Source organism: Podarcis filfolensis, assembly GCF_964270895.1.
Source record: "Podarcis filfolensis genome assembly, chromosome: 12".
Taxonomy (NCBI): domain Eukaryota; kingdom Metazoa; phylum Chordata; class Lepidosauria; order Squamata; family Lacertidae; genus Podarcis; species Podarcis filfolensis.
Window position 1 is genome coordinate 16,943,106 of NC_139614.1, and position 16,644 is coordinate 16,959,749.

At 38.2% G+C, this 16,644-nt stretch overlaps 1 protein-coding gene and 1 long non-coding RNA gene across 13 annotated transcripts in view; one reads left to right on the forward strand and one right to left on the reverse strand.

Annotated features, from left to right (window-relative positions):
- Positions 1 to 15,056, forward strand: part of SLC4A7 (solute carrier family 4 member 7) — a 65,518-nt gene extending 50,462 nt beyond the window's left edge. For 10 of the 12 annotated variants that reach the window (XM_083577639.1, XM_083577643.1, XM_083577645.1 and 7 more), the window contains 8 exons: positions 614 to 775; positions 1,290 to 1,541; positions 2,836 to 2,904; positions 3,807 to 3,980; positions 4,167 to 4,298; positions 6,121 to 6,221; positions 8,064 to 8,171; positions 9,898 to 15,056. In XM_083577639.1, the coding sequence (XP_083433765.1) occupies positions 614 to 775; positions 1,290 to 1,541; positions 2,836 to 2,904; positions 3,807 to 3,980; positions 4,167 to 4,298; positions 6,121 to 6,221; positions 8,064 to 8,171; positions 9,898 to 9,979 (1,080 nt within the window). In that variant the 3' untranslated portion in view covers positions 9,980 to 15,056. Of the gene's footprint in view, positions 1 to 613; positions 776 to 1,289; positions 1,542 to 2,835; positions 2,905 to 3,806; positions 3,981 to 4,166; positions 4,299 to 6,120; positions 6,222 to 6,436; positions 6,489 to 8,063; positions 8,172 to 9,897 lie in introns of all 12 variants that reach the window. The other 2 variants (XM_083577648.1, XM_083577642.1) reach the window with 1 other exon arrangement.
- On the reverse strand, positions 7,223 to 9,889 carry LOC310745637. The gene is made up of 2 exons (XR_014540259.1): positions 8,191 to 9,889; positions 7,223 to 7,322 (listed from the first exon to the last, which is right to left on the reverse strand). It is a non-coding gene; the product is annotated as an uncharacterized lncRNA (long non-coding RNA).
- Positions 15,057 to 16,644: the final 1,588 nt, after the last annotated feature.

Here is a 16,644-nt window from a genome sequence, read left to right on the forward strand (position 1 = left end):
CAGATTTGATTTAGGTTTTGGGCTCATGCACTTGAAATTTGTATTTTCTTCCACTGTGCTTAGATATGCACAATGATTAGTGCTATAGTAATCAGTTTTGTGTTTTTGTATTTTTATCTTTAGTTCTCATTTTGTAAATTTGGGGAACAGGTCTCATTGAATGCAGTAAGGCTCTCAACTTGAGTAAATGCTCATTAGCTCACACACTTTTTTGGTATTCTGCATCCCAGTAGTGTGACTTCATGCAAAACGGTCCTACTTCCGCTTTGTTACAGCACAGTCCTATGAGTTTTTGTGTTAGAGTAAACATGCACAGGATTGAACTGTTACTAAACTTTGATAGTTTATTATCCTGAATACAAGGACATTAGGTGGCTTCTGAAGTAGAAAGGCCCTGTCAATGCAGGATCATGCCACAAATATAATTAAAACTCAAATGTTACACAGTACTACTTGTTTTAAAAATTATTCTAACTAATCTTTTAAACTTTGAATTTTTGGGAAATGTTAGCAAATAGTATGCATAACAACTTTGGAATTAACATACATGTCTAATCTATAAGGAAGAAGTACTTAGTCCTTTTGTTACCTCTGTTTCCCCCCCCCCCACAAGCCCACACGAAGTGATCGGGGATGGCTCATAGATCCGCTAGGACCTAATCCTTGGTGGACACTTGTAATAGCTGCAGTTCCTGCTTTACTCTGCACCATTCTTATTTTTATGGACCAGCAAATTACAGCAGTTATCATAAACAGGAAAGAACATAAACTCAAGGTGAAATTTTAATTATGTTTCCTCATTGTAAATACAAAAGTTAACCTAGTTTCTGAAATAGTAACTTCCTCTGTATACTTTGCAAAGGTTTATAAAATGCTGAAGATGGAGGCAAAAATCTTGTATTCAGATAGTGGGATAAAGCTATTTGTAATCAGACCCATTTTTTATATATAAATTGCACCATTTATCCTGGGTGAAACTCTTTTAAAGCCGTGTATTTTTTATTAATTATTCTGAAGATCTTCAGTCATAGCAGTGTGTTCTGATTTTCATACTTTTTGGGTTATTTTTATACCATATTGACTTGAAAAAACATATGTTTTGTTACCATACATTTTTCTTCTATAGATCACTGGATTCAGTGTGTTTAGGTTTTATATGCTAAATATTTTCCATTATGAATATGTAGCAATTGGAATACTCCAGATGTCTGTGTCGAAATTTTTAAAAAGTATTGTTGCCTGAATATGTGCATATTTGCTATGAAACATGTTTGTGTTTGACTCAACAGAAAGGTGGTGGATATCATCTCGATCTGCTCATGGTTGGCATGATGTTAGGTATATGCTCAATTATGGGCTTGCCTTGGTTTGTGGCTGCAACTGTTCTTTCTATAAGTCATGTCAACAGTTTAAAAGTAGAATCCGAGTGTTCTGCTCCTGGGGAGCAGCCAAAGTTCCTGGGAATTCGTGAGCAGAGAGTGACAGGATTAATGATCTTTGTGTTGATGGGGCTATCTGTATTTATGACATCTGTATTAAAGGTAAGAAAAAAAAGTTTATTCCGTAACATTATGTAGGCTGAACATGCTAGTAAAACAGTATTAAAAGTCCCAGTGGTATGGCTTCAATGATATGAACATGCCTCTCGCCATATCCAACCAATCTCAGTAGAAAATCATGTGTTAAGCATGAAAAGTGTACCTATAGTATGTTTTTTATATTGTGCTAAGTTCATTATTCTGAGTTCAGATGGGTTTTAATGGCTCGTCCACTTATTCTGATGCTTTGTCCTGAGAAAACCTACTGTTTGCGCTGAATCAGAACAGACATCGATTGGTTTTTCTGCGGGGAAACCGGCAGGACAAATGAAAAACCACTTGGATCTGTGCCTAGAAAGCGGAAATCACTCGGACCCATGCTTTCCTGGCACAGGACAAGCAAACGTGTGGACGAGCCCTAAGTTTTCTGTTAAACACACATTCATAGTTAATTGTTGTTGAATCATGCATTTTCCCTAATTGGATGCAGTGCTCAAGGCTGTGACTTTGATAAATAAGGCGCTGTGGGTTAAACCACAGAGCCTAGGACTTGCCGATCAGAAGGTCGGCGGTTCGAATCCCCGCGACAGAGTGAGCTCCTGTTGCTCAGTCCCTGCTCCTGCCAACCTAACAGTTCGAAAGCACGTCAAAGTGCAAGTAGATAAATAGGTACCGCTCCGGCGGGAAGGTAAACGGCGTTTCCGTGCGCTGCTCTGGTTCGCCAGAAGCGGCTTAGTCATGCTGGCCATATGACCCGGAAGCTGTACGCCGGCTCCCTTGGCCAATAAAGCGAGATGAGCGCTGCAACACCAGAGTCGGTCACGACTGGACCTAGAATCATAGAATCATAGAATCATAGAGTTGGAAGAGACCACAAGGGCCATCGAGTCCAACCCCCTGCCAAGCAGGAAACACCATCAGAGCACTCCTGACATATGGTTGTCAAGCCTCTGCTTAAAGACCTCCAAAGAAGGAGACTACACTCCTTAGCAGCAAATTCCACTGTCGAACAGCTCTTACTGTCAGGAAGTTCTTCCTAATGTTTAGGTGGAATCTTCTTTCTTGTAGTTTGGAACCATTGCTCCGTGTCCGCTTCTCTGGAGCAGCAGAAAACAACCTTTCTCCCTCCTTTATGTGACATCCTTTTATATATTTGAACATGGCTATCATATCACCCCTTAACCTCCTCTTCTCCAGGCTAATGGTCAGGGGTCCCTTTACCTTAACTGTTAGCATAAAGATGGTAGAAAATGCATTCACTGATCTGTTAATGAACTTGCTGATCTTTTCCCCACAGTTTATTCCAATGCCCGTTTTATATGGTGTTTTTCTTTACATGGGAGCATCCTCACTAAAAGGCATCCAGGCAAGTTCTATTTTAATCAGTATCTGAGGGGGAAAGGTGAAAAATAGATACTATAGCTTGGCATTTCTCCCCAGCCCCCCCAAAGTCGCCCCTAAGAGTTGTGGGGGGTGCTCATAGCATGGTATTGGAACAAGGAGTTTTGCAGTAGAGGCAAAAATTGGTGGAAACTGGGTGCGATGGCAACTCTGCGGGCAGACTGAGGATTGCAAGGAAAGAGGACACTATTTTTCTTACGCTTATTTGCCTGTTCCCACAAAGCATCAGAAGGTGGCTTTAGCAGTGTGCGAAAGGCATTGGCTTAATGCAGCTTAAAGCTGAGGAGGAAGCGTTCCTTGCATCTCTTTCTTTGACCTGGAGTCATGTTTGTACTCCACTCTTGAACCAGTCTCTTGAGTACTGCTCACAACCACTTAGAGTTTAACAATATTAGTGACAATTAATTAATTAATTCGTTTAGAACAAGGGTGCCTTCTAGATGCTGTTCAGTTCCCATCATCCCACCAGCCTGCATGACCAGTAGTCAGGGATAATGTGATATGTAGTCCAGTAATGCATGGAAAGCCACAGGTTAGGCACTCCCTGTTTAGAAATTCTCATAGGTTGGGTTCTGGCTGAATCATACTCAGAGCAGATGCATTGACTAACTTTAGTCCATTGATTTTAATTGGTCTACTCAGAGTGTGACTTGGATGCTACTCAGTTTGTTTTTGCAGCTTGGGTAACTCTGTTATCAGTCTAATTAAGTAATGCTTTAAGTATTTGACCAATAGTTGGACAGTCAAATTCGCAACCCTGCCTAATTTTGCAATCCCTTCAATTTATATTTCTGATCATTTTTCTTTCCTAATTTTCCCTTTAGGATGAAAAAAAGTTCAATAACTTTTTCCCCCTTTTCAATTTAGTTTTTTGACCGTATCAAATTGTTTGGAATGCCGGCCAAACATCAGCCTGATTTGATCTATCTGCGTTACGTGCCACTCTGGAAGGTTCATGTATTTACGGTAGTTCAACTCACCTGTCTCGTTCTTTTGTGGGCAATTAAAGCATCTGCTGCTGCTGTTGTTTTTCCTATGATGGTAAGTAAATAATTATAGTGTATTTGAGAATATACATTTGTGTCAACTCAATATTGTGTCAACTCAACAAAGAATTTGCACCATACAATTTTGTCTTGTATAACACAGTCTGTATTAGTTTTATCCTTTCTATTAGTGTTCTGATCTTTGTGTGATAGCTGTTGTTTTTAAATTGTTGTTTTCAAGGTTTTAGCTCTAGTTTTCATTCGCAAACTTTTGGATTTGTGTTTCACCAAACGGGAGCTCAGTTGGCTTGATGACCTTATGCCAGAAAGTAAGAAGAAGAAGGAAGATGACAAAAAGAAAAAAGCAAAGGAAGTAAGTGTGATTGTAATTTATAACAAAAAAAGAACAACTGAAATCAGTGGGGGGTTTTGGGGGCGGGGGCAAGAGTAAAACATAGTTCCTATAGTTTTTAATGGATCTGTCACCTGTATGGTTTTAGAATTTGTATAAATATATGAAAAATGAGTTGCAATTTTACTCCTTTGGGTGTTGTTCTGAAGTGCCCCAAGACTTTGGCAGGCTTTTCAAGGATCTGTGAAGCTGCCCCTGGAAACAAGAGCTGAAAAGCTCCTGTGCCTGAGTGGAGCAGTGTCCATGTCGTTATGAATTATTATTATTTATTGTATGTCTTGCCTGCCCTTCACCAGTATGTCCCAGTGCAGGTTGCCGTATGTACATAAAAATACAATCAAAACTGAAACAGTGAAAAAGCAACCCAGTACATAACCCCAAAACATAATTGATACAACACAGTGCAAAATGCAAACTGGAAGATGATGTAAATAATACACAGTGCAAGTTACTGATTAAAGTGCTAACAAGATTTCATAAATGTTTCTTTTTGATATCAATAGCATAATTTGGTACTGATTTGTACCACACACCCCATTTGATGACCCAAATGGGTTGGGTATTACCCTCTTCATGTCATGGAGGCAGGAGAGCAAAGAACTCTGGGAGGCAAGTGCCAACCCCTCAGTTTTTTCTCTCCTTATCTCCTATACTTCCCCACTCAACACTGGAACACCACCCTTTCACCTTGATTCTCACCCAAGGCCCAAACAAACTCACTATCCAATGGCAGAGCTTCCTTTTATGGGCAGGCCATGAAGTATGATAGAGCTTCCTTTAGGTTGTGTCCCATTCAGCAATTAATCAACTGCGCTTTGCAAACCCAATTTCAAGCTACAGCATACAGTGAGTTTCCTGGGGTAATGGAGTGGAGGGGCAAGTGATGGTAAATAGAACTACCTGCTCTCATAGCTCTGTCTCTGGGGTCTGCATGCCACTGCTCTTGAAGATGTGTTTCTCCACTGATTTAATTGAATTAAAATCTCATTTGTAAGTGCAAGAGCAGGAATATTCCCCCTTCCTAAATTCATCTGGACTAAATGGACTAAATTTAAAATTGTGACCCAGAACCTTCTTTAAATATGCAAGGGCATGCATGCATTGAATCAAGTGCTGACTCAATATTACTATAAACAAGAGATGCACAATGAGGACTGGGGTCTTCTGTAAGAAGCAAGAAAACCTCCTGGTTCAGGCGTGGTTCATCTACTTAAGCATCATGTTCTTGCAGTGGCCAACCAGGCATCTATGGGAACACTTTCCCCACATAAACATGCTCCTTAAACAACCTTAACCCACTCTTCCTCTATATATCCCAAGTGATGGGAGAATGGTGGATTAGAGATCATATTTTAGGGTTTGATGGATGGATCCCTCAGACTCCCATGGATCACAGCAGATACCCAATTTTGTTGGTACCAGTGGGTTGACAGCAGCTGCTGGCACTGCACTCGAAGGCCCCATACCCTGATATTCTAAATGGCTTATCAGATGGCGTGGGCAGTAGTTTCCAGAAAGAAAGGGACTCAAGCTTCATTACCTGTGCGAAACTCTTTAAATATCCCCTATTCTGTGTCCCAAATATGACTTATCTTGGAGGGGTCAGTAGGTGACTGGGCAGGATGCTATGTTGTACAATTATAATGTAGCACTATCCAAAATACAGTTATGGCCACCGCTCTGTATTTAAAGTACATTGAAAATCATCCAAGGCCTTGTTTGCATGCCTCATTCTTGTAGAGTAAAATAATTAAATATGTATTGGATAATGTGTAACTTTCAGGAAGCTGAACGAATGTTTCAGGCAGTGGACAGTGAAACTATACACCTTCCATATGACAGAGGCGATGTGTTAGAGATTCCCGTGAAAGCTCTAAAATACAGGTGTGATATATACCTACTATTTTTATTGTTTGCTTTTTACATAACTTTATGTGGAAATTAATGTATTTGAACTATTGTGAATCAGTACTGACCTATAAATCTGGGATTCAACTGTCTGTGAAAGAGGAACAAAAAAACAGACCTCCTTATGTCTACAATATGGTTTTATATATCTATTTTAAATTACATTTTATTCATGTGACCCTTTTGAACAGATCAGATGACTCACTTTCAACCAGCTGTTCTCAGGGTGAAGAAGCTGTTTTGGTCAGTTCTGTCTAGTGTGCTCCTGTGCATGGCTAATGATGTGAGAAGCATTGAAGATACTAAATATAATTTGAGCCATAAATTTACCAGCTGCTTAAAGCCTGGACAGTCTTTTTTTAAAAAAACGAAAACAAAAAAGCTCTATATAGTAATTTCCTTTTAACGCAAAGCAAACAAACAAAAAACCAAACCTTGTGTACATTAAAAAAAGTTGTCTGGGGACACTTGATAATATAGTGGTACCTCCGGTTATGAACTTAAATCGTTCTGCAGGTCCGTTCTTAAGCCAAAACCGCTCATAACATGAGCTGTGCTTTCACTAATGGCGCCTCCTGCTGCCGTGCTCCCGGCATGCAACTTCCGCTTGCATCTCAGGGCAAAGTTCGCAACCGGAAGCATCTACTTCTGTAACCCGAAGTGTTCGCAAGGAGGACTGTATGTAACACGAGGTTCCACTGTAAACGGACTTGAAGGACATAGCACTTAACCCTTTAATTTATCTACTACTAAAATCAATCCCAACTGAGTATCCTTTTTTTCAAGTTAAAACAAAGAAATGTTGTTTATTAATGTTGTTTGCTACTCACTTTTCTTACAAGGTAACTCAGACTGACTCATATTAAAATCAATTAGAAACAACAATAAAAACCTAAAAACACAACAATTTGAATAAGACTAAAAACACAAAGAAGGCAGGACTTTAAGTCTCATCCCTCTAAAGAAACTAATATATACCATTCAAATTAAAGGGCCAGAAGCCCAGGAAAAAATGAAACGTCTTTGCCTTTTCCAGCCAGCTCATTTCCAGAACATTTTACATCCTTCCTCTGTAATCTGTTTGAAAGGAACATGTATACTTTTAAAATAATTTGTCTTGCCAAAATACTTGGCTCCAGTTGGAATACCAGAGCTCCTAAGGCTACAGTCATCAACCACTTTACCCAGGAACATACCTTCTTCGTATAGAGCTAGTTAGGATTAAGTGACTTAAGAACAGCATCCCAACAAGCTTTTCAATATCAGCAAGCATCCCTAGCCATATTCTCAAGTTTGCTTTATAAAAAGATACTTTTCTGATGGTGGCCCCTAGTTTGTATGGATTTGGCCAATATACACTTTCTTTGGAACACATGAAAATAACCAAAATACTTATTTGTAAGAATTTTGGGTGAACAAGGAAGTGATAGAGAAAATAAGTATCTGAAATTCTTACAAAGTATTTTGGTTATTCTCATGTGTTCCAAAGAAAAATGTTGCTAGTACAGAAGTAGTTCAGATCTGCTCTCAAAATAGACTCAGTTAGAATTGGATTCTTTCATACAAATATTTCTGTTGCCATATGATGATTAAAATCACTCAATAAGCCAATCCAGTTTTTCCTTTAATGGAATACCGTTTTTAGCCCAGGAATTCTTACACCACATGTATTGATACAGAATGTAGTATTTAACACAACACGTCACTAGTGGCTGGGTAAATACATAACATAAAGGCTCAAATGATGTAAAGAGCATGAGACATAATTAATGCTTTTGCAAGGCACTGAGTACTAATCAAGTTGTGTTTGTTGTCTAGCGTTGATCCTTCTGTTGTAAACATATCAGATGAAATGGCCAAAACTGCACAGTGGAAGGCTCTTTCCATGAACACAGAGAATGCCAAAGTAACAAGATCTAACTTGAGGTAGCTTAAAACTACTCACCTTTCTGATTATGCTTTGATTTTGTTGAGCTGTGGAAGTAATTTTGACTGGTATTTATATTTATATCCCTGAATGCCCAAATAAGTTTATATCACACATCTGACCTGTGAAACAATGGAAAAGTTTATGAGACCCAGGAAAGAAAAAGAGTAGTTTCTAAACTTGGAAGTCCAGAATCCCAAGAACAGTGAAACTAGTGTCATGAGTTGGAGCTGCCCATAGAATTTTCTTAAATAACAGCCTACCATTCTGCATAACAAATGTGCTTTGGAAGTGAGGGTATCTTTTTTAAAAGCCCAGTTTGCTTACATGTTATGAGGGTCATCGTCAAAGAAAAATATATATAATGGATTAGCATAAGGCTCTTGATTAAACTGGAATTGGTTTTTTGGATAATGGACAGAAAATGATATCCAATACTTCCCCTCTCGTAGTAGAAGGCATCTATCAGCAAAATGAGAGAGAGAGGCAGTTTTTGACAATTATTCTCCATCCACCCACAGCCCCTACTCAAAAGTTGATCCAGGAAGCCCTGCTGGAAGGGAAGTGTTGGATATCACCCAAAGCACATTTTCTGTGTATTGTAGTGATTTAGATATGGGGTGGCTCTTTTAAAAATATTTAATCTGTAGCATAACGGACCAAAGAATGCCATGCATAGCTGTTTCATATCGTTTCTACTCATTGTGGAACTTTAATTTGGAATAAAGAGTAGAAAAGACACAAAGCATGATACTCTTCCCCCCATTCGGCTACAGATGCACACACACACGGGTGTATATACACAAACACAAATTTCACAAAAGCTTGCTTGCTACTAGGAATTTCAAATATTCTTAGTCCTGTAGCTGCACACTTGAGATCATGAATGTTGAGGCTGGTTGCAAGACCTCATTATTTATTTAATTTTTATACTACCTTCATCTGAAGTTCTCTGGGCAGTTTACAGCATAAAAATACAAGATAAAAACACAAAATATTTAAACAAAACAAAACAGCAAAACCTTTCCCACATTACGGCTGGTTTCAGATGTAACATGAAACCATGGTTTGTGCTAACCATAGTTAAGAACCCACTTCATAGTCTGAGCTTCTTGACATCTGCCAGGCTGACTATAGGTCTGAGATGCTTGTCTGCTCAGAATTCAGCTTCATGTTTCCATGATGAAGCAGCCTCTTGCACTGGCACAATGGCCCTGTGATTTGTCAATGTCCCATGAATTCACATATAATAGGAACTTAGAATTATTAGGTGGGTTCAGGTTCAGGCTGCATCTGAATCCAGACTAAATGCATGTTGCCTAGTCTGTCACTGACCTTACATGGCAGTCCTACATGTCTACCCAAAAATAAGCACCATCGTATTAAGTGGATTTAGAATTGCAGCCTTAAAGTTGAATAATTAGTGGTGGTTTATTGCAATTATATTGAATACACATGCGTCTATAGGAAGAAAAGCTGAAAATGGCTTAAATGTTTAGCGAAAAGCAGCATTCAAGCCATAAACCCTAAGAGAATAATCTTGAATCCATGTTAAACTTTTCTGATGTGCTTCATGTGCTTGAAATGTGTTAACTTGAGTGTGTGTATGTGCATGTTCATAATAAAAAATAATATGTGATACATGAAATACAGGTACTATTTGATAAAATTTGAGTGTGTTATATATTCTTTGGCTCATCTAACCTTGTGAATTCTTCTTAACAGTTCTGAAAAAGAAGAGTGTGTGAAAATAGACATGGAAAATACTCCTGAAACAAAGTATGTAGATGCTGAAACCTCATTATAGAAGTGAACAAGGGTATATATTATTTTATAGGATATACTGTAAAAGGGTGACTTCACATCTTCTTTCAAGTACTGAAATTCGAGAGATATGGATACTGTATGCACAGCAACAAGACTTTCAGACAAGATAGAAGTGATGTCCGCTCTGGAAATATTTATTTTTAGTGGAATGTTTTTCATTTTTTTAAATAGGAAAATTAAAAATACTTTTTAGTTATCAGTACATGCATTGCATGTCAAAATCATCTTTAATTGTGAAGTATTGGTTGCATTGTTTATAACTTTCTAGTATGTAGTAGTTTTTATAATTTATTGCAGTACACGTCACGTTTTCAGGCAATTACTGTTTGGGTGTTTGCAAAATGTTATAAATGTCAGTCTCCCTAGGGGAAAAAATCCCAATGTGCCCTTTCATAAATGACTTTATTTTCAGGCCATTCTTACTTCATGTTGCTGTTTTATGGGGATCTAAATGGATATCTGTGAGCGATTTATTAGTCCTAAATTAGTATAACACTAAACACAGTGTTGTTGCCTTTCCCTTATTCCTGTAAGACATGGATTCCACAGTACCTCTTCATACTACATATTTTGTGTACAGATTCTTTTGCCTCCATTGAAGTTAATGAGGCATTGAAATTATACAGGGCCTGTGGATTTGAATACACATGTAGGCTCCAAATTAAGGTTCCTGACTTAAAATGTAAGCTTAACAGACTTTGATTAGCCAATGCGTTTGTTTCCTTTTCCTGCATGTGCATAATATTAATTGATCTCTGAAAATACATTCAGAGTGGTGAGAGCAGGGGATCCCAATGCAAACATTTTCCTGATTCAGGAGAGGGTTTGCACAGGAATCTTGCTTTTAAACAAAGGGCTTTCAAACAGCCCCACACAGACCCAGAGCAGGTGGAGGGAGTGTGCCTCACAGAGGATGAGAGACAGAGCAAAAGGCTAGCAATCATTGAGCCAATCCTGACTCAGTCAATAGAACTCAGTATCTAAATGCTATTACTTGGAAGGCTTGGATCCAGAGATTTCTTGTGTGAGTGGAAAAAAATACTTCCACTTGTGAAAGGCAACCCTGCTGAATTTCTTCCATTTCCTCATCCAGCTGCTGCCCCCATACCCCATTTTATATTCTAGAGGGTCCTTCTGGCCCTTAGGAGATACTTTGGGGAACCACAGGGCCTACAGCAGGGGGAAGGAGCCCTGTTGCATGAACAGAGTTCTGCTTGAGCGTTTCAAGATCCACGCAATGTGTTTGGAACTACAGCTTCCTTATAAGATATTAGGCCATGCATAGAAATAAGTTGCATTGACGTCAATGGTGCTTAATTTTGAAGGCAGTGAATCTGGGTCCAAAGCTGTGCATGCAGAGCTACTGCAATGGGTAAGGCCTTCTCTTATGTGGAGGATGTGCATATGAAATTATACTCTATATTAAGGAAAGATCTTGTGTATGCTGGATCTTCACGGTACCTATCTGAAAATCCCACACATATGAAGAAGGCCCCTAAACTGGAGCCACTGTGTTTAGCATCAAGGTGTGAGGATTGTGTAATACATTAATCTCTATGCATTTGAAGGAATGGAGTAACTTTATGTGAAGTTAAAATTAAAAGGTAAATTAAACATGTAAGGTCTTCAATTTTAAAAGCACATTGCTTTATTATCTCCTCTTACTGAAGTCAGTTGTATAAATTGCTAGCCACACTGGAACAGGGTTGGGGGGGGGGACTCTGACCCCACCTGTCATGGCTGGACTCCAATTCCCATCATCCGCAGCAAATATAGCCAGTAGTCAGGGATGATGGGGGTTGTAGTTCAGATCATCTGGAGGTCCACAGGCTCCCCATCCCTGCACCAGAATATTAATGCTCATTTCTTTCTGTGGCAGAATTAAGCATTTGTGTATATCTGTCCTGATGAAATGCACAGGACTTAAGGCTTGAACTGCAGCTGGATAGTATCTGTTTGCCAGCATGGACTTCAGTCATCTTGCCCAATGGTGAAACTCACAGTAACCAATTCTGCTTCTAAGGTGAAATGGCAGCAACTGGTGAAGCCATTCATTGGTAGCAATCACCACCGTGGAGCAATCAAATAGGTCTTTAAAAACCACTATTGGAAGTGGCAGTTGATGTAAACCATGTAGTTACTGGCTGGTTAGGAGCTTCAAGTCCATATGGACCTCTCATGCTAGCAGAGATTCTCAGTAGAGCCCGTCATCACTGCCACCTCCCAGCAGTTTCCCATTAAGAATGTGTTTTCTTTTCCCTCCTTGATTGCCTGGCAGCATGCAATTCGTGTTAGCAAACTGCCTCACCACTTGTTACTGAAGAATGCTGTTTGTATGAAAACTTAAGTTCCGCAAACCTTGCAAAGAAGTCTAGTTGTTGACATTGCTCACAATTGTAACAGAAGCCACATAACTTGAGGCTGTGCTTATTTTCCGTCAATAATGAATATTTGCACCTCTCTTTGTGCTTTCTGTCAAAAGAAGAATTTGTGCACGTCTCCCGCAGAACTTTTCACTGGGAATATTGCAAGAAGTGCATGTTGGATCTTGAAAGTAACTTGGTGCACCCAGTGGAACATTTTACTTTTCTGAAGAGGAAGTTCATGTACCGTGCCGTCAACTGCTTTTGAAATAGTGGGGTGTTTCAAAAGCCGTTTTCAGGGCAGAACCAGAGGAGTGAATAAGTTGCACAGCATAAAAGCAGATTGTGGGGCTCATCAAAAGCAACTGTGCTCAGTGACCTGAAACAATTGAGAGCAAGTAATGGGAACAGAAACCTATGGAATTGACACTTAAGATTTACTTGAACAGTGGCATTTCCTTTTATTATTATTTTTTAAATGCTGCTAAATGTATTCACAGTTTGAAGAAAAAGTTAACTTTATTAAATCAACATGTAGGGATATGGGTCATCATTAAACAGAAGAGCTGATGCCTCAGCACCATCAAGTTAGCTTTTCAGTACTGCTTATCTTTGATATTGGTAAGAGTATAGCTATAACGTTCATTCCTGGATGTTCACGTAGCTTGTGCCTTAGCCTTCTTCAGAAAATATGCACTTTTTCTTTTTTGAAAATCATGACCACCTGTCACTTACCCCATCTCCTTCACAAAAGGTGTGTTCAACGTCTTCAACAATCACGTTTGAAAACAATGTGTTCTATTTGGTACAGTAAAAAAACGCAATCATGCCTGTAGCTTTCAGAGTTATTCACACTTGTCTTCCATTACTGAAAAATTCTGTATTCAGAGCTGTGGGTAGTAATTTGCAAAGATCCAAACAGATTGTCTTGAATTTTAACCCTTTGTTTTCTAAGCCTATAATTCCATAATGCTGAACAGTTCATATCAACTTTTCAGTGCCAAAGGGTTAATAATTTTGGTAACTTAAGCAAAGATCTGAAAACTACTTAGAATCACAATATTTATTTTATTTTAATTATGTAAAAATATTATACAGTGCCAGGCATAACCATGACTTGCAATGTAGTCTGCATTGATTGTTTCGATGTTGTTTGTTAATGTTATCTTACACATTTGATAGCATATTAAGTCCTGATGACATGCTGAGAATTCCAGTGGTAAAATCTAGGTGATTTACTGCTTATTATACTGTATAAACGTTATTTCCTTCTCCATAATTAAAAAAAGGATAGTATTAAAGTAAGACAGTGAAGGACAGAGCTTTTACTGTACGTAGATAATAAATGTTGCCTTAAAAGGTGTAAATGAGTAAACTTTACTGTGCACTGATTCACCTTAGGGTGGAGCCTAATTTAAAGCCAGTATATTTCCATTAAACCAGTAGACTAAATAGCTGAGCACTTTTTTTAGATACCTTGGTACTGGCATCTTTTGTAAAGCATCTTAGTGTCACAATAGAATCTAAACAACCCGGTGTTTTTGGTTTGTGTATGAACTTGTAAAACTCTGTTCTAGATATGCACAAACAGCTCATTATCCTTAGTTTGCAATGTTCCATGCTGCAAACTGTGTTTAAGGCAGGTTATTCCAGATTATCAAGATAATCAACAAAAATGTGCAAGATAGTGTACAAAGCATGTCAGTCATTTAGCATCCAACAGAACGTTTCTCCTCCCCCCCCCAACACATTTATCTCTATGTACAGTAGTCTTGTAAAATGTGCCCATTGTAAAAGTAAGTTCCAAATGTAAAAACGTCACGGATAGATGAAATGCAAAACCAAAATGCACTGGTATGCATTGTTTAAAGGGGTTATGTATTATACATATGTTTTATACATTGTGTTTGAAGTTACCAGTTCAGAGTTTGTAGATCATTAGCACAACATTTTGAATGTATTTTGCTTTTGCTTTTCTTAAGTTTGGTCAGTAATTTAATGTTTTTTAGAATGATTGATTATAGGTGCCATCCATTACCTAATACAGTACAAATGTTGTGAAGAACCATTTATTTTAGTGAATGTACAGGCACATAGTTGTGTCAATATATACTCGTATTCTGAATACAAAATATTGTCTTGTGATTTTACTACTTGCAGTTTTTTTATTTTAAAACTTTTTAGTAAATTTGTCAATTATAGGAAAATGGTTGCAATTGGTGTGAAAATAAAGTTTTTCATATTTAGTACATATTGTCACTATTCGGCAGTCTTGGAGTAACTTATTTAATGCCAGGTTTTTATAATGCAATTTATTAGTCAGGAGACGAATTCCTTTGTAACATTTCCCATTTGTTATTGATGCTTTGTTTTGTAAGTGTGTCTTCCAGTGTTCAGAGCTGAACAAAAACATTTACTTTGATTTGCAGTGTGATTCCACACTTTATTCCAGTTTTTATGACAGTTTTCTAATTGCATATAACATTTCCTTTTATAATAAAATCCAAAGCAAGTTAACACTGTTCCAAATGTAGAAACAATATTTTATTAATTTATATAATGCCTACAAAAAATTCTCCAACATGTACTGTGAAAAATCCAGCCTTTATAATTTGTTTAATGAATGTTGCGAAAACTATTTTTTGTAATGTTTCAAAAAGTTGACAAAAAGCAATAAAATGCCACTGAATTTAACGTTTTCGGTTAATCTTTAATCACATGTTGTTTGTTATGCAGGGTTAATGTTACTGATATAATACATGAAAGCTCTCTGGTGCTCTAACTTTTATCTAGCTAGTTTAGTTTAGAGTGAAGTTCTTGCCATGTGTTTAAGAAATGCACAACCAGCAAGTAAGAGCTGTGAGTCTACAAAACGATGCTACAAATTGTACCACTGTATAATGCTGCAATATGTATCTTTTGAATTGAAGTTGTGTTATATTATTAGATGCTCAAAATCCTATCACTGTGGTGGGCAGGGGTTGTAGTGAATTGAAGACCAATATAATTCAAGGATCTCTAGAGTAGAGTATTTCTCATAGGAATGAATGGCAACCATTGTAGGCTTGAGGTGGGTTAATCTGCCCCAGTGTTGACAGTTTTGTGGGCGATTGGGCAAGTTATGCACTTCCAATGCAATAACCTTTTTAGTTCTATCTTGTTTACTGTCATAAAACTCAGAGGAAGCCACTGAGAACTTGAGTTTTGTTTCTTAGTGACACTAGAAAGCAGATTTACCTTTACTGGTAACAGAAAAAGACATTTACTGGAATGGTATTTATTTCACAAAGTATGCTGAAATGTACACTCCTATATTACACACCTGATTCTTCCTCCCATATTAGCAAAAGAAAGAAAAATGAAGAGAGGAAAAATACATATTTTCTGTTTTGTCCTGTGTTTATTGGATCGAGGAAAGTGGGAAGAAACAGCTTCCTTCCCACATCTGCCCTGCAAATACTCAGATTTTAAAGAACTGTATGGGACAAGGTGATGCTGTTTTACCCTTCTATCTTGCCCTGAATTCCAGTCAATCCTTTGCCTTATTTGTAACTGGCACCCAAATAATTTTGTTGGCATACAAAAGTATGCCAGCACTTGAGGGTGAAGCCATAGCAGTATGCACAGATTCTTCCCATTAAGAGGAGACAAGGTTAGTACAGTACAGTGGTACCTCAAGTTAAGTACTTAATTCGTTCTGGAGGTCCGTTCTTAACCTGAAACTGTTCTTAACCTGAAGCACCACTTTAGCTAATGGGGCCTCCTGCTGCTGCCACGCCGCCAGAGCACGATTTCTGTTCTCATCCTGAAGCAAAGTTCTTAACCTGAGGTACTATTACTGGGTTAGCGGAGTCTGTAACCTGAAGTGTATGTAACCCGAGGTACTACTGTAATTGGGCTGTGCAGAATGTTAAAAGGCAAACAGGAAAATATTACATTTTTAAAAGAGAAATTAATAAAAACTACAATGTAAAGGGTCAGAAAGAGATGCTTGATCAGAGTTGAGGAGTGATCTAAAGATTCGCAATATAACTCTGGATAAATATTAGATATTGCAGCTTTACCCATATTGCATGTTTTTGCTCTTTCTGTGGTAAGATTTGGTTCTGTTCAGTCTTGCCAATTCTATTCTAGGCTGTAGGTCTATTGAAATTGAGCATGAGAAACAGAGCCAGCCCAATACAATTGGCACCTGAGATCAATCACAAAATAGTGCACCAAGGAATAAGAGGTGAGCGAAGATCTACATCAGGAACAAGGATGAGAGGAGATCAGCAGCACC